This window comes from Haplochromis burtoni, unplaced genomic scaffold (assembly GCF_018398535.1).
Source record: "Haplochromis burtoni strain Fernald_Lab_line unplaced genomic scaffold, NCSU_Asbu1 Contig_277, whole genome shotgun sequence".
NCBI classification, from domain to species: domain Eukaryota; kingdom Metazoa; phylum Chordata; class Actinopteri; order Cichliformes; family Cichlidae; genus Haplochromis; species Haplochromis burtoni.
Genome location: NW_024582638.1, coordinates 151482 through 175415, shown reverse-complemented (window position 1 = coordinate 175415; position 23934 = coordinate 151482). Strand labels below are relative to the sequence as shown.

General features: G+C 45.4%; 1 protein-coding gene across 6 annotated transcripts in view; it reads right to left on the bottom strand.

The window, feature by feature from the left end:
* The window catches only part of lef1 (lymphoid enhancer-binding factor 1), a 43176-nt gene that overhangs the window by 7068 nt on the left and 12174 nt on the right, over positions 1-23934 (bottom strand). Inside the window, exons 4-10 of one of the 6 annotated variants that reach the window (XM_042227714.1) lie at positions 11555-11687; positions 8573-8663; positions 7327-7446; positions 6386-6548; positions 5425-5532; positions 3557-3599; positions 2928-2969 (exon numbers count right to left, since the gene is read on the bottom strand). In XM_042227714.1, coding sequence (XP_042083648.1) covers positions 2935-2969; positions 3557-3599; positions 5425-5532; positions 6386-6548; positions 7327-7446; positions 8573-8663; positions 11555-11687 — 693 coding nt within the window. In that variant the 3' untranslated portion in view covers positions 2928-2934. Of the gene's footprint in view, positions 1-2927; positions 2970-3556; positions 3606-5424; positions 5533-6385; positions 6549-7326; positions 7447-8572; positions 8664-11554; positions 11688-23934 lie in introns of all 6 variants that reach the window. The other 5 variants (XM_042227715.1, XM_042227713.1, XM_042227711.1 and 2 more) reach the window with 5 other exon arrangements.

Here is a 23934-nt window from a genome sequence, read left to right as displayed (position 1 = left end):
TCCTACCTAAAGTAACATTAGCTGGGGCGTCACTCTGATTTAAAATCTCTCCTCCACCTCCTACCCATAACTATCCCCCCACCATTTTTTTTTTTTGGTACAGTTTTAAAAACATCCTCTGATCTCCCGCGTGCTGCTCAGAGCGAGACCCACAGTCAGTTTCGCAATCCGGATTCCTTCCCCAATTATCCCAGGTCACTAATAAGGCTGGGTGTGGAGGCACTGGGCTGTGCCGCAGTAGCCTAGAGGCTCGCTGCCAAATTGAAATGACTCTGGAAATGGAGGCAGACGCTGAATCTTGCCTAATTGCAGCCTGAGTGTGTGGCTGGCTGCTCAGATTTTGTGCAATGTGTTGAGAGTGATGAGGGTCTGAGAGAGGGAGAAGATGAGAGGCGACAAATAAAGACAGAGGGGAGGGGGGGCAGAAAATGAGGAACGGAGACTGAAGGATGAGTGGCGGTTGACTGAGATTGAGTAAACTCCGAACTCTGGAGAATGGGGTCTGCTGGGGGATTTTCTTCTGGGCCTTTTCTAGCCCTCGCTCTCCCCTAACGCACTCGCTCCCTCCTCGCTCATCAAAGTCTTTTGACAGCTGACTTCTGGCTGCAGACATCAGAGGGAGCAGAGCTGGGGCACGACCGAGACAGACAAGAGGAGATGAGCGAGAGTGGCCACCAAAGCTCCTGCTTGAACAACACTTTCTTTTATGCTTCTGGAGCAGGGCGTGTGGTTCCAAATGACCTTTGATACACTCTGCAGATGTTCATAATGCATATCCAGGACCACCTGATTTACAAAATAAAAATATACCACCTCGTGCCTAGTTTGTGGCAACTCCCAAACAAACAAAAACTGTGAACTTGTATGCAGCTTCACGGCAACTCTGGGGGCCCTTGTTAGCCAGATTAAAAAGCCACCTTTGTTAGGAGTGTCTCCCCCATGTGAAAAAAATGTGCAGTGGCTGAAACGGGAGAAAGCCTTGGGGGGCATGTAGGGGTCTCAGCCAGATAACTATCTCAAAGGCTGTGAATCAGAGGGCTTAGTCAGACAAAAGGCTAACAGCACGAGAGGAAGCAAGATGGACAGAACCAAAATAAAGAGGTGCAGAAACAGCGAAGGGGAGTTTAAAAAAAGTGCAAAAAGAGTAATTTCCACTTAGTGTAAAGAAAGGGGTGTGAGGGAAGGAGCGGCGAGAGAGACAGGCAGAAACTCTAATTTCACAATGTCAGACTAATGACTTCTCTAAGAGCTGCTGTACTGTGGTGAGAGCCAGCTGTGTGGTGGACCCACTGTTTGACATGCTAAAGATAACAAAGGGAACTGACATCACGCCATAAAATGCTGCTCTGAGGCTCAACTCCTGGCTTGCCAGGCCTTTAAAAAAGGCCATTTAATATGAAAATGCACAAAGTCAGTGCAGCACGTCACCAGAATATTCTTCATCACAACCGTCCAAATGTTGAACCTCCATACAATAGAGGTGTTCACAACAGAGTCCCCAAAATTAACTCGTTAACAGATTTCTTTGCAGATTCTGCATAACGGGGGAGAGACAGATGGGTTAGAGGCACGGACAGATGAAAAGGAATAGACAAACGAGTTCATTTAAAGATGCTTTTTGGCGTCTACAGCAAGCTAACCTCAATCCAGCTCTTTGGGATCTGCATAAATTGAGGGCTTGGGGAGTTGTGGCAGTATCCTTGGTATTATGCATATTAGTTTAAGGCTGTCACTGAGAATCAGCAAGGGTGTCCATCCCGCTGCGGCTAGGCACTGCTAATTATTGGATCAGAGATAAAGTGCTTTTTAGCGCTTGCGCTCTCTGTTCTTTGAAAACTGGCTGTGGTCACCAAAAAAGGAAAGAGACAGAGAAAGAAAAGAAAAGCCCAATTTTGGGTTCGCAGAGCCACTGGGTCAGGAATCGATCAAGTGGAAAACCTTTGTGTGGTTAGGGGTGATTTTGACGTAAGACCAGATTTGTCACATCTGCCCGGCTTTTTCTGCTGCCAAAAGGAAGCGGAATAACAGGATGCTACCCGACTCTCAGGGAGGGAGAGAAGCGACTCAAGGAGAGTCAGGAAGATCGAGAGGGGGGAATAGAGTTGCCTTTACCACATACTGGGACTAGTAATCCTCCTCTTAAGAAAAAGAAAAAAAGAAGAAAAAAGGACAGGTGACAATTCAGTGAGGCCTTTCTTGACATTTGGTGTGGATCGATATCTCTCTACGTATTGATAACGTGTTGAAAAAGCAAGGGAGCGAGAGACTACATTGTGCCTTTGTTATGAGAGCATTATAGACACCCTGAAAGCCCAGATACCATGAAATCTTATTAAAGGTATAGCATCTCATTAAGTTCCTGCCAGACAAGCTGCTGGATCCTGCCCTGCTTCACAAAGACGCAGAGAAAGACAACACATGTAGCCCATATGGGGCTGAGCTGATATCCTAGCCTCCACCAGAGCAAAAAAAAGAAAGTTTCAGATGTATTATTTATGCCATGTTTAGAAAACACTGAGTTCATGAGCTGCATGATTTATTAAGCAATATTTTTAGTTTATTTGGACACTTTTACCCCCGAATAGCATACGAGTTCTCATCCAACCAGCTCATAAAGACACTGAACTGACCAGCACATACATACGCTTGCATGCAGAAAATTTAATGTATATTGTGTTGAGGCCATTGAGCAAACCACACACACGCACACACAAACCACAATCCCTCTTCAGGCCTTAACACAGCTGACACAATGACTATGGCAAGGTTAGGGTGGACCTTTTTAGGATTAGTCTGTGAGCACATACTCTCTCAAAGTCAGTGTTTAGCAGTTTTTTTAAAGAACAAAATGAAGGATAAAGAAAAAGCTTGACATATATCAAACTGGACCAGACAGGGAGGGCATAGAGGTGGGGGGGTTGTCTTACCATATTCTCAGATGTACGCCGTTTTCATTCTCTGGCCTGTACCTGCAGAAAATTGCATCTTTTTTTAAAAAAAAGGGTATCCGGACGGCAAAAGATCATAACCGTCCATCTGGCCTATACAGTTGTACAGACCAAAAGGAAGTACTGACATTTTACTTAAGAAGTAATTCTCAGTGGATTACAGTTGCAGTGCTAAGGAAGAGGCTCAGAAGCGCAGCTAAACAAGGTCAGCAGAAAGACACACTGTAGAGCAGCAGGCAAACAAATAATGCAAAGCCCAGAAATCCGTAAGCAGTCGTATAGAATGGACAGACTAATCCCAAAGTAGGTGTAATATGAGAAGGCAGGGATAGAGACATATAAATGAAGGGGTGTACACAAGTCAAGTTTGAGGCTAGACTGAGCATAGTGAGTGGGTTAGTTTGGTTAGTCTGATTCTACTAGCTGTCAGTCAATGAGAGGTTAGTGGTTTGTTTCACAGGGCGAACATTACTGCAAATGCGGCAATTTGCTGTAAAACACGACCCCACAGAAAGATGGTGGAAGTGATTCCCAACTGCACAATGAAACCAACAAACAACGGCGTTTCCCAAATGAGCGAGGAGGCAGGAGTTGGAAGCGTCTCTTACCTGTGGCCGATTCCTGCATCTTCTCCCTCTTCCGCTTCTTCTTCTTTCCCTAAAAAATATACAGAGGAACGCATAAAGTGTGGCTCCAGCACTCACGCTCACTAGACCACTCTTGATATCCTGCTGCTGACTGCCATGTTCACTCATCCCCTGCTGGGCATCCAACCAGCATCAACCCAGACTCTGGACTCCACCACAAACTGCGACACTGAGGGACGGGCCGATGGAGAGCTGGATCTCGTATCAAGTGTGCTCTACCTCCTCTCGACCGCTTTTCCATAGTCTTCAGGCCTGTTGAAGTGTGGCCATTCCCGGCCGAGTGAAAGTTCTGCTGTTTTGACAGCTCTGTGTCTAGCTTTGAAGTCCCCCCCCCCCCTTGTATTTTTTAAATGACAAACATTAACATGAAGTGCAATTAAAAACGCTCACTGCAATTAGGCTGTGAAGAGTAGCACTCGTTTTTCCAGTGAGGTGGTGGGAGTGCGTAAGGATTTTTTAGCTTATGCTAAATCCCCAGGGGGGAGACTATAGGTATAGATAGCAGTGTAGAGTCGTTTTAGTCAAATATGAGCAGCACTTTGGTTTCCTGCTGCAAAGTCTGCTAATCCACTTATTCATGAGCTAATCTGCCTTCTACTGCCGCGGCAGACAGGGAAGAAGAGAAGCTGAGTGAGTGTGGGTGAGAGAAAGGGTGGGGAGAGATAGGAGGGGGTGCACGGCAAAACTATGAATGATACGCGATTTTTCCACGCCAGTGTGTTGCCTATTTTGGGTGTTTCCAGGCACGATGCTCTGTCTGTAATACTGTGATTGTGGGAGCGGTCACAGAATAACTAATTCCAGACGGATACACCATCTACTTTGCACTACCCATTATCGTTACCTTCGTCGTGTGCCACATAGAAAGCCATTCCTCTAACCCCCTTCTAAACATCGAAACTACTGAGAAAACAGGAAATTCAACAGGATCCGGCCCAAATGTCACCAATGCAGCGGTGATGCGCATCTTTAACTCTGCTGTGCTTCACTGGGAGCAGAGCTATGAACAATCCCCCGCCCCACACACACACACCCCACCTCAGCGAGGCATTTTGGCAGTGGAGCCGTGGAGGCAGAAGGAGGAGGGATGCTGTCGGTGTCCGAGGGGAGGCAGATAAACACCACAAAGCACTTTGGTGGTGGAGTGAATGTGAGTGCTGGAGCCACACTTTTAAATAAAGGCTGGTGCTCTCTCTCTCTCCCAAACACACACACTCACAAAGATTCATACACGTCACACGTCACTCAATAACACATTTAGACTCTCATCCAGCAGCACGTAAGTACACATAAATGCTGTAACAATAAACACAGGCTTCATCCTAAAAATCCAGCTGAACCGCCCAGATTCACAAACAAAAAAACAAAACAAACAAAAAAAACGGGCAGCTGGGGGAGCAGAGGTTGCTACTGCTGAACGCCGCATGTATAATCCAGCCTCCTCGACTCAGTCTAACAGTTGCTTTCTACATCCGAAGCCGATATGGAACATCAAAGAGCGCCGTAACCATTACCAGGCAATTTTCACTCACAATGGCAATAATAGTGTCCGTGATACTGCAATCCATTTTAGTGTGGATGGCACTATAACAGTGAATCACAGTGTTATGAATTACACATTAGGCTGAAACAAAGGGTCTACAAATGGACCCCATTAGCATGGAGGAGGACTGGTGCAAATTAGTGTGTTGGTGTGTGTGTGTGTCATTCCTGTGTGGCATTTTAAGAACAAGTCATGCAACGCTGACATAAAGAAACATGAATCAACACAAACACATTCACACACGCACGCACACGCACCTCTGTCAGTCTGTTCTGTTGATACTCACATAGTTGTCTCGAGCGGACCAGCCTGGGTAGAGCTGCATGTGGAGCTGCCGTTCCTTGCGGGCTAACTCGTAATACTTAGCTTGCTCTTCTCGAGATAAAGCATGCCACTGTTTCAGTACAAAGGAGATTAAGGGGGAGGAAAAAAAAATAGCATACAGTCAATTACTGGCATGCACTTGCATGTTCTCTGCGTAGAGGCGTGCGCTGGTGTTTTGGTATAGAAGGGGGAAAAAAACTTTTCAACTTCCACATGTGTATAAAAGGAAAAAAAAGCGGGGGGGATGAAAGACACAAAGAAGAAGGGGGGGGGGGGACATGATGAAGAGATTAACATGCGCAAGAGTGAGAGAAAGAGAGAAAAAAGTAGGGGAGAGGGGGTGGAGACAAGAAGGAAGGGGGGGGGGGGACTTTGATTTCTTATGAAAACACTGCTTCCAATTTAGCAGTGCTTTTTATTCAAACTATGTCAGCAAGCAATTACCCTACGCAGGCCACAAACTAGGCTTTGCTGTGGCTGGCTGCCTCAACCGCCAGGCCTATTCGTTAAGGCTTTTAACATGGCTCTGTGGTTCCATTCTTTTCCCAATCCTCAAAAGGAACAAATTTTGTCATTTCCAACCGTGCCATTATACAGGCATATTTTATTAAAGCCAATCTGATTAAATGTCAGTTAGACAGGCAGCCCATGTCTGTGCTGTTGAAAGACAGAGAGAGGTGGGTGTGGGGCTTTAGGGGGAAAGTGGAAGTAATTGGCTTGAGTATCATCAGGGCAATAATCACAACCAGTTTATAAAGACTGCTAATAAAGGGGAGAAATCATTGCACTTTTTCAGCTAATCGAGCAGCCTCCTCAGAGAACATGACATAAACTATGATCTCACCGCGATTCAGCAAAGATAAACTCGGGGAAAAAAAGAAAGAAAGCTAGAGATCGGCGTATAGGTATACTGCGCGACCCACCCTTCGTCCCAGGATCTGATTGATGGCGGCGCTCTCCTTCAGCGTGCACTCGGCAACCACGTTCGCACGCATCTCTTTCATGTAGAGCATGAAGGCGTTTAGCGGCTTTTTGATGTGCGGTCTTTTGGGCTCCTGCTCCTTTCTCTGTTCGTGCTGCGGCTTCCTGTAGAGAAACGGAATACGACAACAAAGTGGAGGAGGTGAGAAAGAGAAAACACTAAAAAAGTTAGAAAATAAGCAAAATAAATTCAAGTCCAAAGCAACGGGAGAAGGAAATTATGGTGCCGCCGTGGCGACAAAAGCAGCCAGGGTCTGGCTGCTCTCAACCAATGGCAAGGCAGCGTGAGAGGGGCTGCCACGCCATGGGCCCCGGCCTCTTTAATCATGTGCAGTTGTATAGTTGCAGCCCTTCATGCAGAGAGATTACTTCACCAGTAATGGCAACCAAACTTTCTTGTCCGCAGCACACTGGTGAATACTTAAAACCAAATGCTCTCGCGCTAAAAGAAAACACTGCTCGACTTACTTTCTAACAACCTTTTTGATACCAGTACAGTCTTGGTAGGAGGATGTCCATGAATAATGGAAATATCAGTGATAACCACTTCAGGGCTCTCACAGCACTTCCCACTGCACACGCTGGGGATGTGAATTCTTAGCACTAATCTAGGACCTGTATCTGTTGTCAGCTAAGAGTGTTGTGATCCCAGAGGCCAAATGAAGCATAGGCCTGTTATCAGCAGAGTGTGGGCCCTCGCCATTTATCTGCTCACATCAAGAGAAAGAGAACAAGGCGTTGGGAGAGGGTTTGCTGAGCATCGCCCTCCTGTAGCGAGTGGAGGAGAACACAAATACCTGGAAGTTTGTTGTGTCAAAAAATGCTGATAGAGGAGTGACAGCACAAGCTTTAAGGTAATATTTTTTGTGTTTGCAGGACTCACATGTGCATGATGTCACCGTCATGAGGCGGCTCCTGTTTGACCTGTGGGTTGACAATGGCCGGGTGAGGGATTCCTGTGGCGTGAGGACCTGGGGGACCTGGCACCATGTGGTGCGGGAACCTGCAATAACAGGACATTTTGATTATTAAAGACTAAGAAGAGGATCAGAGGAGTGGAAAATATCTTCCAAATGTGAGAATTAAAGTGAGAAAAAAAGACTGGGAACTGTTTTATATGACTTTAGAAATTGTCACACACGCCATACGCATGACTGCATATGGCGTGTGTGACAATTGCATGACTATAGCCAATGATTGGTTGCGCCTCAAGAACAAGCAGTCGGAGTCTCTTTCACTGTGTTTTTACACTTGTCATATTTCAGAATTTGTGATTAGATCTCACTTTTTAACTTTTCTATCAATAGTTTATAATATTGTTAGATTTTAACAACATGGTTATAGCTTCTCTTTAATGAATGAATAAAAAAATTAAAGTGAAGTGTCAAACAACATGGTTCTAAAGTGCAAATCACCACTCCCTCAGTCTAACAGACTTGTTGCTAGGTATAGACTCTGCCTAGGAAACCAAAAATCAGTGGGTGTAGAAAAACAAGAATTTGTTTTTAAATAAAACAGCCGCCTGTCCTTAGCCTAAGTCCTTAAATCAAAAGTGGGTTAGTCAGATTTACAAGGGCATGAGGAGGAAAGGTGGTGGAGACTTCTGGTCATGTGTGATCAAGTGTCCTGCTCGTGGACGTTACATCTGTCTTCACTCAGTGTTTGCCCTAAAGCCAGCAGAGTAAGAGATAGTGGGGAAAGTGGGAGAGATATGTTTGGGGGATAGGGAAAAAAAGCACAGGAAGTAACAAGGATGCAGTGGAACAGGACTAAAGAAAAGCACTTGAAGTAAGTCTCAGAAAGAAAGAAAGAGAGAGAAGAGCTTCCAGAAAGCTTTGATAATGGTTAAGCAGCCATATGGCTATGCAGGGGCACAAATGCGGTGATGTGTTTGACATGTGCTGGGCACACAGTCCAGTGGTGTGGCTGTGGCCACAGCAGCGCAGCACAAACCACCGGAGGCGGACCTCCCAGAGGAAGCTGCTGTTCCAGGCCAGTACTTCTCTATTCAGTACACAAAGCCGGTACAGTGTCACTGTCCATAAGATGTAAAAACGCTGCATAGTTTCTGGTCCCTTTTTGCATGAATCAGTCGTGCAGGCTTTTGCTTTAATCTGCCTGTGACTCACCATCCCAGCTGTGATGTGAGCTGCCCCACTCCTCCAGGAGACAAGGAGTAGAAGTTGGGCATGTCTGGTCCGGGGTGATGCCTGGGCATTCCTGGTCAAAGAAAAGAAGAAGAAAAAAAAAGCAACACACAACTATTAGATAGGCAGAATGCAGATAAGGAGGAAACAGCGCAAGCAGCAGGTTAGCAAAAATAAAATAAAATAAAAAAATATCCCTTACGGACATATTTTAGCGATTATTCAAGAAGTGTGTGTGTGTGTGTGTGTGTGTGTGTGTGTGTGTGTGTGTGTGTGTGTGTGTGTGTGTGTGTGTGTGTGTAAAGTTGGGATTATCATTGGGTTTGCATATTCCTCAGTCATACATTCTGGTTAAAGTCATGAACTGCCAGTTTCGGAACAGGGCACACACCGGGGCATCAGCATGGCTTCTTGACCTCACATTATCAACCCGTGAAAGGGGCGGATAATATTTTCCCCGCTTAAGCTCGACTCCTTCCAGTGTGTTTCAGCATCTTTAAGCTGGATAATTGAGGCTTCATCTTTATGACAGAGGCTGTGGCTCTCCCTGTAGACACAGGATTGACACAGACTAGCTGTCTGTGGATCTCCAGGACTAAGCTCCTCTATCTCCAGCTCGCCTGCTCTTGTTGGGCTTCAAGGTCAAGGGGTATCTTTCTGTGAGAAGACTTAGTGAGAAATGGGCTGCGGGGCGACGAACGTTTAACATCTGTAAGGTCTCATGGTTTTTTGTCTTAACACACATTTTTCCCCCTTCTTATTTCACAGTTGTGCAAGTAACAATAAAAGTCGGAAGATATCAGCAAATACTGTTTATACACAGGCAACTGGAATGTGCCTACATGTGTGCTCACGCAGACACACACACAAAGAAAAGAGGGCAAATGCCTCCAGATTAACACCATCTTCTAATCCCTGCTGGAGCCAGCCTTTTCTCCCTGCCTCTATCTTTTCTCTTCCTCCTTCTCTCTCTCTCTCTCCAGGCTGGGGTCTGAAGGGGGCCTCCCTCCTCAGAGAGGCTGGCCGAGTGGGAGGCTTATATCTCCAAAGCCAGTGTAGCAACGCTGGATTCATAGCACGGATAGCGCTACTCCCCTGCCTACTAATCCACCACCTAACACTCCTTTAGGGCTCTCCTGAGGGCAGAAGAGAAGCAGGCGATGGCTGAAGCAGCAGGGGAAGAAGAGAGCGCCCCGGCGTGTTAACCTTGTCACTCACACCCCTAAGGTGCCTAATTACTCACTCCCCCCTTTTCAGTTCCCGTTGACATCCCGACAAAGCTTCACGCTCCCGTTTCCACTCTGAACATGTGACACCGATGTGACTGTCACCATAAAAAAACAAAACAAACAAACAAACAAAAAAGAGGATTAAAAAAAGTATTCACTAATCAAATTCATGTTATATGTCTTTAACCCCCCCCTCCCCCCCCCCCCCCCCCACCACCCCAGACAAACCTCCCACTACCCTCCCCTCCGCTCGACCTTCCATCCCTCATTGCAGGCCTTGTGCATATTAGGGCTCATAATGAGAAAATCCATGATTGTTTTTCATAATTAACGAGCAGATCAAAGTCTGAGCCCACTAAGGAGTGCAGAGCGGCAAATGGTCGATATGTGTGAGAGAGAGAGGGAGAGACAGAGAGAGAGAGGAAGAAAAAAAGAGAATAAGAGAGATTTCGTTTTAAGCATTTTGGCTTAGCTCTTCTGATATCCACACACATGAATATGCCTAGGGAAATCATTTGCTGCTAATTCTGCAACCGGATCGCTTGGACATGGATTTCTGTTGGGCTGCGGGTGCAAAAAGATCAAATAGCACGAAAAAAAAAAGAAGGAGAAGAAGGACCTCCAGGGCTCCTTTCAGCTCTTGATTGTCAGAGACCCAACGTGAACAGTGAAACGGGTGTGAAGCGTTTTTCCTCAGACTGTACAACGTGACAACACAACTGTTAAATCTTCCGTGCCTTCGTTATTTCCTTCTGCTACCTGTTTATCCTCTCCTGCCTCGACAAAACATGTCAGACGTGTGATTTTTCTGACATATGTGGAGCACTGTTTCGTTAAATGTCCCCGCTCCCTTCATCTCTGCTACTCTGTGTACTCCTGTGCTCATTTCCACATTGTTATTTATAGCTGGTCCCTCAGAACCTCCGAGCCTCAACATCATCATCGTCATCATCATCATCGCCCACATCTTGTCTGATCCCTCCTCCTCTTTTTTTTTTCCAACTGCCAGCCGCAGGAGAAGAAAGCAGAGAAAAGAGACAAGGTGCGGGACAAAACTGCGGATGGGCCACGTCTTTTTTTGTTTCCTTTCTTCCTTGCATTAGCGAGAAGCTGCCAAAGTCTCCAGCTGTGCAGGGCTGAGGAGCTCGCTCCCAAACGGCTCAGGAGCTCCTCCGCAGCTGTCAGAGCTGCAGCTTGATGTTATAACTGAGAGGCAAAGAGTGCAGAGGGAGAGGGCAGCAGAGCTCAGCGTGCCATCCCACAGGCTGCTTCAAATGAGCTCACACTTTGAGATGATAGGAAGGATGACTGTACTGCGACACTTTTTCCCCCCCTCTCTCTCCTGATTCCTGTCTATCCAGACATTTATGCAAAAAAAAACTAAATGCAGTCAGGGTTCATCGATGCCTCCATATCAAGCTGCCATGTAAGCGAATACGGTGCAAAAATCCATTTCAATGTCACATTTTATTGCATTAAGAAGTACTGGTGGCCTATAATGTGTCTGTGACGACTTTCTTTATTGTATCCTTCTACAGTTTTCACTCTTTCAGTCAGTAAAAACTTGCTGACAACAAAGTGTTCAGTGCCACAGCAAACCCCGTTTTTTGTGTTCCCTTTTACATAGATATATATAAAGAAACGACCCCTTTTAGTTCCACACAGTGTGATAAAAGGATTTCAAATGTGGGATAAGAACAGCAAATACTGCTGTGGCATTTCTTTGGTGTCTTACCTTGTTTGTTGTTGGCATCCTGGGGGTGATGGCCAGAATGGGACACTGGAGCGAAGTGTTCGTCACTGTACGTGATCAGGGGGGTGAGCGGGTGGACTGCATGAGACGGCTGCACCACGGGGACTTTGTTGGACTGTGGAGAAAAATGCAAGAAGATTTACTTTTTTATTTTTTAAATGCTGTGAAAAGCCGATGCCTTTTGTGTTATTCCATCTGAAAAAGGGGCCCTGATCCCTCACACATGATTCATAGAGTACAGGTGGTCTTGCTCTGCAGCAGCACAATGCCTTCTTGACTTTCATTGTATGGTCAAGAAGTTACTATAAATATATATTTTTAAAAAACGTTTCTTGAATTTCTTCTCTCTTTACTAGGCTGGGCACAGCAGTTCAAAACTTTGTTTAGCCTAGGTCAGCAGGTTTGAAAATCCCCACATCCCCCGAAGGAGGAAAAAAAAAAAAGAAGAAACAAGTCAAAAGAGGTGCGCGAGCATGTCTGAGACAGAAAAGGGGAGAAAGATGCAAACAGAGGTGGAGCGAATAGAAGCGAGCAAGCGATAGAGCAAAGGGAAGGGAGAGAAAAGAGAGACTTGCAGGGTAGAGTCAGAGCAGAGGTCTTAGGCGGGAGATCAAAGGCAGTCATTAGCTGGTGAATAAGGGGAGTTCATTACAGACCAAGAGCCGGGGGAAGAAGAGATGAGGGATGGAGGAGGAGGAGAAAGGTGGGTGGGGTGGGGTGCGGGTGGGGGTTCTGGCTATGGGGAGAGAGCGTGAGTGAGACAGATGTCTGCAGCGGTACTTAATGCAGGGGTAATCACGTCAACAGTGGCCTGGCCACAGACCCCTCATCCCAGGCTGACTCAGAGAGACGGAGAGCGAGAGAAAGAGAGAGAGCTTCCTCTGGAAAACTAAAATAGATCGAACCAGGCCTGAAAAACCCCCAACCCCCAGCCAACAGTGCTTACATGCTTCAGCTGCACTGAACACATGGTAATGCTTAGCCATGCTAAATCTACTATTTACAGTCTGAGCCCAGAGCTGAGCTGAAGTCAAAATATCACCTCCACAGGATATATGGATAATCGGGAGAGACGGCGGTGCACCGATGGGTGAGACGCCACTTACACCGGGCGGCTCCCAATGAGCTCTCCCGAATTTTTAGGAAACTCTAATCGATTTTATTCCCAGAAACAGTCACATGATTAGCAGCGTTGTTAAAGATACCCATCTAAATTTAGGATAAGAATCAAATTATGACAGGATGATAATAATAAATGGACTGTTCTTTATTAGCCCTCGCTTTGTTGTCTAGTGACATGTGTGCCAAGGTGACATTCCTGTAGTGCTAAGTGGTGACTGGTGCCCCGCCTCACCCACTTACGCACACACAGAAAAACTCCTCGGACACAGGGGTGGCTGGAATGTCTGAGTTTTTCTGAACCTCTCGCAGACTGGCACCAGCTTCAACTTAAGAACCCCCTCCGTCCTCCCTCCATCTCACCACCTTCTGGGAATGTCCTCAAAGAGCAGTACGTGTGGTATGTGTGTGCACGTGTCCAGCTGCATGAACCATCATTCTCATCAGGGTCCCAAATCATGCCGGGAATCTCATCTCCTCAGGCCAATTCAGTTCCCGGTTTGGAGACAGGGTGTTACGGCACCATAAAGCACAGGTTGCACTGCACATGTGGTAAAGTTTGTTCTCACACAAGAGAGAAGCCCTGCCTGAAAATTAAGCCAAGGATGTAGAGGTGTAATTTTCTCACACCACCCCAGGTGTGTTGCATTCCCTGGTCAACAAAGAGCCAAAGGTTAGTGTCCAGCCTCATCTCTAAGAAGGTTAGGCTTATTAGCAAGACTGCTAAGCCTAAAAAGAGGGGACTAACTAGGCCTACAGTGGCTGAGACATGCCTCCACCAGGGGCTAAATGACAGCATTCTCACACATATTATTTTACGCCTCTCCACTCCCATTTGTTACGGTGTGGGAATGAGATAAGAACCTGGAATGCTATCGTTAAAACCTGCTATGATCCCCAATATTGAAAGAAAAGCCAGCTGGAAACAAAAAAAAAAAGTTCTCATGTTTGTGCGTACACATAGAACTACAATTAAAAAAACCCATTTAAAACAATATTTTAAAGCAGGGCGACTAACTTCTTAGCACCTAAGAAAGCTTGAGTTTTACTGCCACAGTGGAGAAGCCCTCTTTTGTGCTCTTCCCAGTTACAGCTGTCAAATCCCATTTTTCTCAACTTCTTAATAAACTGCTTCCATTGTGGGGAAAAAAAAAAAAAGATCCACCAGGGAAAAACCTGCAGGCCTTTGTGACCAATAGCAAATTTATGCCTGTTTAGGGTGCACACTTTACGCAAATTGCATGGCCTAACTGTAGTTTACTTTTGAAAAGGAAAGGAAATAAATTGTCCGTCAGGCTTCCAACAGCTTCATTATACTCTAGATATACATAAAATTTGATTGTGCAAACCGTATCAGGGTCAAGCCAAATCCTGGTTTAGATGGTTTTTTATTTGATTACATGCAAAGAGGTATTGCTGGGGCAACATTTTACCACCATAAATTAAAAAAGAAAAAAGAAAAAACAACATTAAAAACTGACACCATTAACAATTTACTGAAAAAAGGAGCTGGAGACACCCAACTCCTGACAACAGCCATGAGGGTCATGCCATGTCCTAATCTGATTCCTTCTCATGCCCTTCATGAAGCCCTACTGGCTGCAGCAGTAGCGACACTGTTGCAATGGGGGCATCCATATTGGAGGTCCCTTTTATTGTACAGGAGAAATAATAGGCTTAAGATCTTTCTATTCATATTTTTCAGGCAGAGTGAAAGAAGAGAGGCGGCGAGGATTGAAAAGAAAAACGTTCCATTTGGAATTTCATATCCAGGCTTGGCCGGCCCTTTAAAAAAAAAAAAAAAAACCCTTCAGATGTGGTTTTAAGAGAAATTCATTGTGCGGAACTGGAGCTGGCAGGAAGCCCTCCATGGAGGAGACACTCCAGTGTGTTTCAGCAAGGGGAGCCAGTGACTTGGCGTGCCATCTGAAATTGGGGGTGGGGAAGAAAAATGGGACGTTTCACTTTTGTTTTGTTTTTGTTGGGGTTGTTTTTTTTGTCCCCAACCCTCCTGCCTTGATTTTTCTGACGACACGCCGACGTCTGTGATCTTGTATTCTGTCATATTCCACCAACATCGTGTCACGGTCGGTAAAACAAGAATTTGCACGTTTATACATGTGTCAACGTGGTGTACGGAACAGCCATCCCTGCAATATTGCCTTTTTAAAGCATCTCTCTCCCCTCACAGCACAGCTTTTGTACTCCACTCAATTATACCACTTCTGCAGAGTGGAGTGGAAAAAAGGGAAAGCGGGAATTTTATAATAATCACTTCCCACTTCTGTAATTTATATGCAATGAGGACTCTCTGCGCCTGCAGCTACAATCAAGTGTGTAGAAACCGTGTGAGGTGTTTCACAAACAGCTGGGGAGATGTCAGCTCAAACGGCGGCTATGGATTCTCATGCTGCTAAGTCTATTCGCTGAGAAGCCCTCCTCACCACAAAACTCAACCTCACCTCGCAGGATTTCCTGCACTCTGGAGGGAAAGGGTTTACAGGTGAGGGCCGAGGATGCGAATGAAACAAAGAGAGAAAATGCAACATGGGACTGGCCTGTAATTATAAGACCCATCAACAAAGATTTGCAGGAAAATCTTCACTTAAAAAGTTTTTAAAAGAAGAACACATGATTCTCAGCATAAGTGAATCACAGGTCCTCCACACCCTCCTTTGACTGTTTAAGTACATCTTTAGCTACTGTTTCCATTGATAATGGGCTCAAAGAAGAAGACGAGATTACAGACACAAAGGCTCTGTAAATGTCAGTAGTTGGGAGTATGAAGCGAGGGTGTGTCCACTACTGAAATCCTACAGAGTCGCCCTCATAACCAGGTGTTCACTCTCAGGTGTGTTTGTGCGCAAGCTGTGCAACCTTTACCCAACAAAAGTGAGCAAACATTCTCCTGTAGTAGCTTTACAGCATGGGAATGAAAAGGCACTGTACCTCCCCCTTGTACCAAAAAAAGGAAAGAAAAAAAATCAGCAGAGACCAACCTGAGGAAGCTTAAGTAAATAACCAATTACCATTCGCAGAGCAGGTTGAACCCCACCAGCTTTGAGAGGAGCGCTAAAAATGGGATGTTTTATTGGCAGGATGGCCCCTTGGCCAAGGGGCTTAATGTAACGAAACCCAATTAATGGAGAAGAAAGCCGGGCCGGCGGCAAGTGAAGGAGCGCCACGTGCCGAGGGTAATGAGACGAACAAGCGAAGCTAACCACAGGGACAGCAGCAGAGGAGGCTACGAATAATAAGAAAAGCATACCCCAGAGAGAAGTATACATCTGCGATGCCCTCCCAAATGTCTCCTTGCCCTCTCCTCATTATTCCAATCAAAAAATTCAGGTATTCTCTCTTAGCGCTATTGAAGGTTCCTGTAGTTGAAGACATGCAGTGAGACTGAAGGCAGTAGCCAGTTACTAAAAATAAAGAGGAGGTATATAAAGAGCAACCCAAACTTGCAGCTGAGTGGAGTTTAGTGCAAAAATAGCCACGCTCCATATGTTCAATTTCATGGCTTTAGTGGCCAAGCTTCAGCGTAAATTATCAGGCAAGGAAACTTGTCATGCTGCCCTCTAAATACCGACACCGCACCCACAGACATGACAGCTATAGCTGATGTCAAACACTTTAACTAACCCCACCTACACACACACACACACACACACACACACACGCACACACGACGTGCCTTAAAATATTTCAAGCTACATGAAGGTTGTGTTAACCACACATTTAATAACTTAAATACACAAACGCTGCACGTGAACACAAAAGAGCTGTTAACAGCCAAGTGTCTCTTTCCTCACCGCGTCAGAATAGGACGAGATGGATTACCCATCATCCCTCAGCTGGCAAGAAGAGCGTGCGCTCCGAGCAAACCAATCGCGGCTGGCTCTCGCGCTGACATTCTCAACGAGCAAAGATGATAATTTGTGTGAAATGTGCCTGCCTTACATGAAAAGACTTTATCCGCTTTTTAAAGTGTTCAACTCTTAATTTCTATATGTCGCAGTGCTATTTAAAAAAAAAACAAAAAAACAAAACAGAGTGGAAAAGGAACAGAACATAAGAAACGATCCAGGTGCCATTTTCCTCCTTACACGTTAAGCCACAAAAGGTAGAAGGAGGGAAGTGATGTGACGACAGGGAATCTGTTTTTAAAGAGCTCTGGCTCTAAAAAGGTGCACACAGGAGGTGAAGAGGGTTTGAATAGGGCCATGTAATCTATGCCATGTTGTGAAACTATGTTTTACTAAATAAGTGTTACGGTACCTGTAGTCCAAATTCCTTCCTGTAACTGAAGTAAAATCAGGGTTTTATTTTATAGGGTTTTAACAGATAAATAAAGAATGAGACTCTTTGTATTGCATTTTTTCTCTGAACAACAACAAGCAATGTGCTAAAACCTTTTCAGACATGACATATGTAACATCAATCATGTTCTTCACAGGTTCATTCAGACGTGACTGCGATGCAAGATCTTCCAGAATAGGTATCAAGCCTTGGGTAAGTACATCACGCAGCTTGTAGTTGATGAGGTCAGAGCTGTATTGCTACAACAATGGCAGGCAAATGACGAAAGCGTTCTCTTATTTATGCTGTGTAGAGCAATCTTTTATTTAAAGAAGCTCACAAAGGCACAAAGCCACTACCCACTACTGTGACTTCTGTCATATTTAAAGCGATACATCAGGTGTGTGTAGATCTGATCTGGTCAGATTGCTGTGGTGAAAGAAGAATAAAAAAAGCACACTGAGACATGTCATGCTTGAGATGAGAGGTAAAGATGGCAACTCTGTTTAAGACTATCAGCCCGAATTCCCACTGGGAACAAATTTGAACTATGAAGGCCTCAGTTACACCTCTACCTCTTGGAACCCATTTAATGCAACAAGATAGCATTGGGTGTACTCGATAAAGTATAATGTCCATATTCGCTTGATTACCAACTGGTATGTGTTTTTAACAAATATTGGACAACAATGGAAAAATGAAGCGCTGAGGAACAGCTTATATAGACCATTGTTAGCAGCAGACATCGACTGTCCAGGGACCACAATCAGCCAATGTCATATATGTCTGATTACGAACTGGCTCTCACCATGTATGCAGAACACACACACAGTGGTATCGGCACAGCTCACTCACAGGCACGTGCCATGCGCAGTCACATGTTGTAAGCGAGTGGATATGGTCATTTGAGAGTTTTTCAGTGTGAGTGAAAAGGACCGTGAAAACGTATGTAACAGCAAACTTAAACATTTAACTCACCCTCACTCATTTAAGATTGACATTTTCAAGAAGCTAACAGAGGGAAAGCGGCTAAAGCTAAAGCTATCCAGAGCTCAGAGCCTCGGTATGAGCAACAGATCAAAGCAAATAAAGGAGAAAAAAAAACTGCAGACAGTAAAAAGTAAAAAAAAAAAGAAAAAAAAGAAACGAAAACAAAAACAAATGTAACAACAAACCTAAACACTAAACTCACACAGAATATCAACTCAAAGGGTTGATATCCTGTTCAGACTTAATTGGTGATCCTGGAAAACAATTTCAGTAACATTTCTTTTGTTATACAAATCTCTTGCACCTGCTTTTATTTAAGGTAAAATATGATAGGTAAAGGTGAGCATACAGCAACACATTTTCTTTATCTGTAATTCCTTCCTGCAACATAGCACCTTATTTTTAGTTGTTTAAATGAGAAAAGATCCTGCAATTTACTGCAGCTTTGAGTAAAGTTTAATCATTTATTTGACTATAAAGAAGAAAAGTAGATTTTTGTTTGGCTATGCTGTTAATTATAGTTCATAGAAAGAAAGTTGGTACGCAAGGCGTCACTTAAAAAATAAAAAATACATATGTATTCGCTGAGAAATTGGAATCAATGCATCTCTAGATAGTAGTAGCAGGCTGTAGATTTTTGAATACATTTACTGATACAGAGGAAAAACTATATATAAGTCACCACACTCATCCTATAGATAATTTAAGTAGTCATTTGAATTTTTACATAAGATGCTCCTGTGTCAAGCCAAAGCTCTCAGTGTGTTCATATGATGCACTGTGTGGAAGCTGAGCAGAGATCGGCTTCTCCATTCTTCTGTGCCTCTGTGTGTGTGGTGGTGGTGCGGTGTGGTGGTGGTGGGGGGTTGGGCTGCTGCTCTGGCAGAGCCCCGGGCGAACTGCAGGATGTTCACCTTGCGGCGGGGCACAGGGCTCATTATCACAGCGGGACCTGGTCACATCAAAGGACTAAGGAAAGGGCAAACATTCTGCTGAAGTGCCACTGTCAGCAGGCCTGCAAGCGCACTTGCAAACACATACACAAAAAGACAGACCGCACACACACTCGAGCACACACTAGGCATCTATCCCCTCACAAAGAACATGGCAGCTTTTCTAAAACCATCACTTGCTTCGAAACTCTAGAGATGCGCTACCTTAAAATCCAATCAGCTAGTGTAATGAATGTGGGAAAAAAAAGTGTTGATGATGCATCTACCTGATCAGCTGTGCACTTAAAAACCACACATGGTGAACGAAGATCTTGGAGCCCTGTGTTTGAATACAACAAAAATGTTTGGAGTCCTCCCCCCACACCCCTCTGAATCAATCAGCATCCCTCCCTCTGCAACTATTTATAGAAACCCCACTGCTGCATTAACACACTGCATGATTTATCATTAGAAACAGGCTCTGGTCTGCTGAGTAGCTACATTCATGCCAGGCAACGCGTTGGTGCCAACATCCACATTCAACAACAACACTCGAAGGCCCCAAGACATGTACACAAATAAAATCGCAGCACAAGCTAACTCTGTGCGGCTAGTGGGCTAAAACCTTAGCCTCCGTACAATACGACAGTAGGCGAGAAAGGGAGGAGAGAAAACGAGGTGCAGAATGGGAGGAAAAGTGCTGATGAGTTGCCTTATGCAGGAGGCTTCATAGATCTGTTGAACAAGAGCGGATTTGCCTGCTACACCTAGATAGTGTTTCCCCCCCTCAGCTTTCGCCCAGGTATTCTGGGCATGAATGGCTGTCAGTTTGGATTTGGGAGCTCAGCGTTGAGGGGGGAAAATAGAGTCTGGTGGGGGTCTTTGTGTGTATCTACTTGTGGAGACGGGCGCGAGAGACAGTGCTCTTCTCGCTAAGCCCCAGCTAGCAGAGAAGAGCACAGGAAGGAGCGGCGATGCAGGATTTCACATTGCAGACAGGAGGAGGTTAACATTAGCCTTGCGAACTAGCCAAAGAGAGATGGGCGAAGTCAGGCGGTGGCCGGGCGTAGAGGCGCTGCTGTGTTTTTGCTGGGAAGGTTTTCAGTGGCACACACACCAGGAAAAATGTGGATGGGGAGGCGATTTGAATGTGAGCCGCTTCTGCCTGAGCTGAACAGAGTACTGACCTAGTTTTCCTTCTGTATTTCACTCAGACTGATGCACACCCACCCACATGGTGCGTAAGAAAAGAAAGAATAAAAATATTGATGGCTTAGTGACTAACACTGATGACTTAATGGAACAAAGAAGAAAATTAACAGAAAAAAAGAGGTATGGATTCAGTTTCTAGTAAGAGGGTTCAGTGAGGTTATGTAATCTTTAAAGAGCAGACCACAAGAAACCCTTTTTGCCTCGGGTGCCACGACACCTGTGATCAGGCATCGATTTGAACTTCTGACCCCGCCACCACATCATCATCACTACCTTTTTCACCTTAGTGCACCTTTGCTCTTGAAGACGTGCTCGATCCAACTATTTCCCATCCTGTTTTTCATTATGTCACAACCTGTGCGACTCTTGTGGAACAGGGTATAAGGGTTCGTGCCGCAGAGCTAGGGGGAGCATTCACGGCTGTGGATCCCATTGCAAACCTTTCCTCTCATTCGCATTATGGGCCGTGCAACAATACCAGCAGCCCACTGTTTGGGTGTGATTCCACGTTTTAAGGGATTAACTGGTAAAGACTACCAAAAACTGCCTTTCAGGGTGGAATTAGTCATTAATCAAAACCACACATTTTAGGGTTTTTTTTCCTCCTAGCTGGGTGCACACGCCCCTGCTAAGATCTGAATGGCAAGCACAAAGCTATTCAAATCTGATCCCCTCCGAACAAATGGCTTTTCTCCATCCCCACAGAAGCCGGGAACACTTAAAGAACCTCTCCAAGGATCTGAACGGTCACAAGAAAACTCCACCCCATCAATTAGCTTTGTGGCAGGGTTTAGTGGGCTTTAATACAAACAAAACAATGACCATGTACAACATGGCAATGGACAACGTCTGCTTATCCCTTGATATGCCTAAAGAAATGGTAATAGGGAATTTCTGAGGCACAAAAGGGACTTCTTAGGCTCAGGGCATATGGTTACAGCGACATAGAGCATGCTCGTGCACCTGATGCCTCAAATCTGGATGATTAGTCATATAATGAGCACAACAAGGTTGTAATTCAGCTCTTAGCTGGATTTATTAATACTGGGCTTCTCACATGCTTAATATAATCTCATTTGTCTCATTAGAATGAGCTGCAACTTTGTTTTTATTTGATCAACAAACTATAAAATATGAATAACTAGCAAGAGTGACTTCATGTTTTCATTTACTTAACAGACAACTTTTGCACTGTAATGGGTTTAAAGAAGAGTCTTTTTATTTGTTTTAGACTGACAAATAAATAAATGAAACTAACCAAAGTGTAGCAAGTGCTAAAAGGTTTCAAACACAGGTAAAAGTGAATTGATGCAATTTAAATAAGCTGTTCTCACTCATTGTTAACAAACAAAGCAATGCAAGGACAAATTTGGATAACTGCTGTTAAACGAACTCAAATAAAAGTCAAATGCCACTTTTTCACTGCACTGTTGCCTCTGCGTGGAAGTGCCACGGCTTACGAAAGGAGTGGAAATGCAGAATTGACGTGCGGGGGTGGGGTGTGCTCTTGTACCCCCACCGAACCCCCCATCCCCATCTTTCATCTTGAGACAGGGGTACAGTGGGGGTGGATTGATTTGATGTTTTGATGCATTGTTTGATGACGGGCAGCTCAAAGTGGAGGATGCCTCTGTGATGTCTGTCCATTGGAGGACATGAAAAGCGTCACCTGGCCCCTGAGCTGAGGGTTATGGCTGATAGTGGATTTAAGGGCTCCCGCCGAGCTGGACGGTGGCTCCGTTCTTGCCACATAATCCACTCAGCGTGACCTTTTATATTTTTAGAGTCAGTACCACTTCCCCGTCAGCCGGCCTGGTTGAAACGATCGCAGCCATTAGGGTCCTGAACAACTACATTGTGTAACTGTACGTGTAATTTATTTAATGCGCGAATCCCATGAGGAAAATAAGAGCTCTCCATCACTGCCGAGCTGTCCGATGATCAAAAGAAACATGGAGCACAAGGCGAGCTCATCAGATGAACAAACACATTCTTGCTAGATATCTTTGTGGGTTTCATCATCCTGCATCAAGTGACTGCTGGGGAAAAAAACAAAGCCTTGTTCTCATCCCTGTGACATCAGCGCTTACAGACAGAGTGCAAAGGAGGATTCAAAGCAAGGGCGATCATATATTTCCAATTAACTGCCCCCGCCTCCAAAAAAAGTGAATCTGCAATTTTTCCTTCTGCCCTCCACCCAGCATCTAATTAATGGTTTCTAAAACCTCACAGGTTATTAAGGGAAATAGGAACATCTTAATGCAGGTTAGGCAGTACTAGTCGCAAGGTTGGAACTCGGAGCCCGCCCTAGATTTGAATAAACTAGGAGCAAGCATAATTGGTAGAAATCTCCTCGCTGAGCCAAATGAAAAAGCAGAAAGGCGTAAATTGTTACACCGCTGTGTGTTAAGACACTGAAACTGTTGCAGAGATCAGACGAATTGCAGCAGCAGGAAAAGAACAGCATTCATTGCTTCGCTGTTTTCCTCTGTGACTTGGGGCCACTGAGTTTTTCTCCAGCCATAGTAAATTGGGCGCCTGGGGCAGGAGCCTTGGCCGAGCTTGCATTTCGGCGGAGCTCACTGTGGAGGGCATGAGGGATAGAGATATGGCACTGAAGCGGGGGGTGGTGTAGGGCGGGGGAGGACTCCGAAGCATAGCAGAGGTGACATCACGCACATGTTTTAACACAAAAAGGGACCTGGCTCGTTAGCGCACTAACTAGCGAGCTCCATGGCAATCAGCGCTCCTCATTCTCTCCGTTCTCCTCTGTCCACGTCGTCATAAATACGGCTACATCTGCAAGTGTAATCACTCCATTGTGCTCTGATTTTCTGCTCTGCTGGGCAGCAGCATGGCAGCCTGATTTTCAGCACCCACCCCCCCCTACTCGGTCCCCTCCTCTCTCCCCTCAAGTGCCCTCGCCTGTTCCTGGCTACTCCTTTGCCGGTGAGGCCGGTGTGTCTCACAGATTACAGAGCTCTGGTCGCTCAGGTAACAAGAGTCACTAATCTGGCTGGGGTTGAATTACACATAATTGCCTCGGCACCGTGATTGATTTCAGCCCTGGAAAGGAAAAGACGACCCCCCCCTACCCCCCCGCATCCCCCATCCCCAGCCAAACACCCCCCACCACCACCACCACCTCCCTGCCTGCCTGCCTGCCTCTCTCCAGTGCTCACGAGCGGCAGCCAAGACTCTCCATCTAGTAGGAGGCAGGAGGCTTTGAAGAGATCAAAGCCAAGGCCGGGAGCAGTTGCGCGCCCTGGGAATACGGGAGAGAGGCTTTCTGCTCCTCAGCCCTATTTTCTAGCGTCATGTTGGATTGCAGCTGTATTGCATTTCGCCAGTTTTCTTAATGCTCTTGGTTTTGACTTTGACATCAGTGATCCCCCCTCGGTTTCTTCAAAAACAAGGGGGGAGGAGAGAGGGAAAGAAAAAAATAAGAACCTGAACAAGAGAGGGGGGGGGGCAAAGAGGAAAGAAAGGGGGGTAAAGAGATCTACAGACTGATTTTTATTTTCACAACTCTATAATTGGCTAGTTCAAAGGAGATGGGGGGAGACTGTAGCATTTGTTTTCAATTCCACTGCCGATATGAAAGGAGCGACAAACTTTTATGGGTTTCCCAAAAATTAAAGACAGGCTCTTTTTTTCCCCCCTCCCCTGTTTCACAGTCAAAGAGCAGGGTGTTTTTTATGACCAAGACCACACAAAATGAACTGATAGCAAAGCCCTCCTCTTTGTCCTCCCACAGAAAACTCAATAGTTCACGTGTGTGTGTGTGTGTGTGTGTGTGTGTGTGTGTGT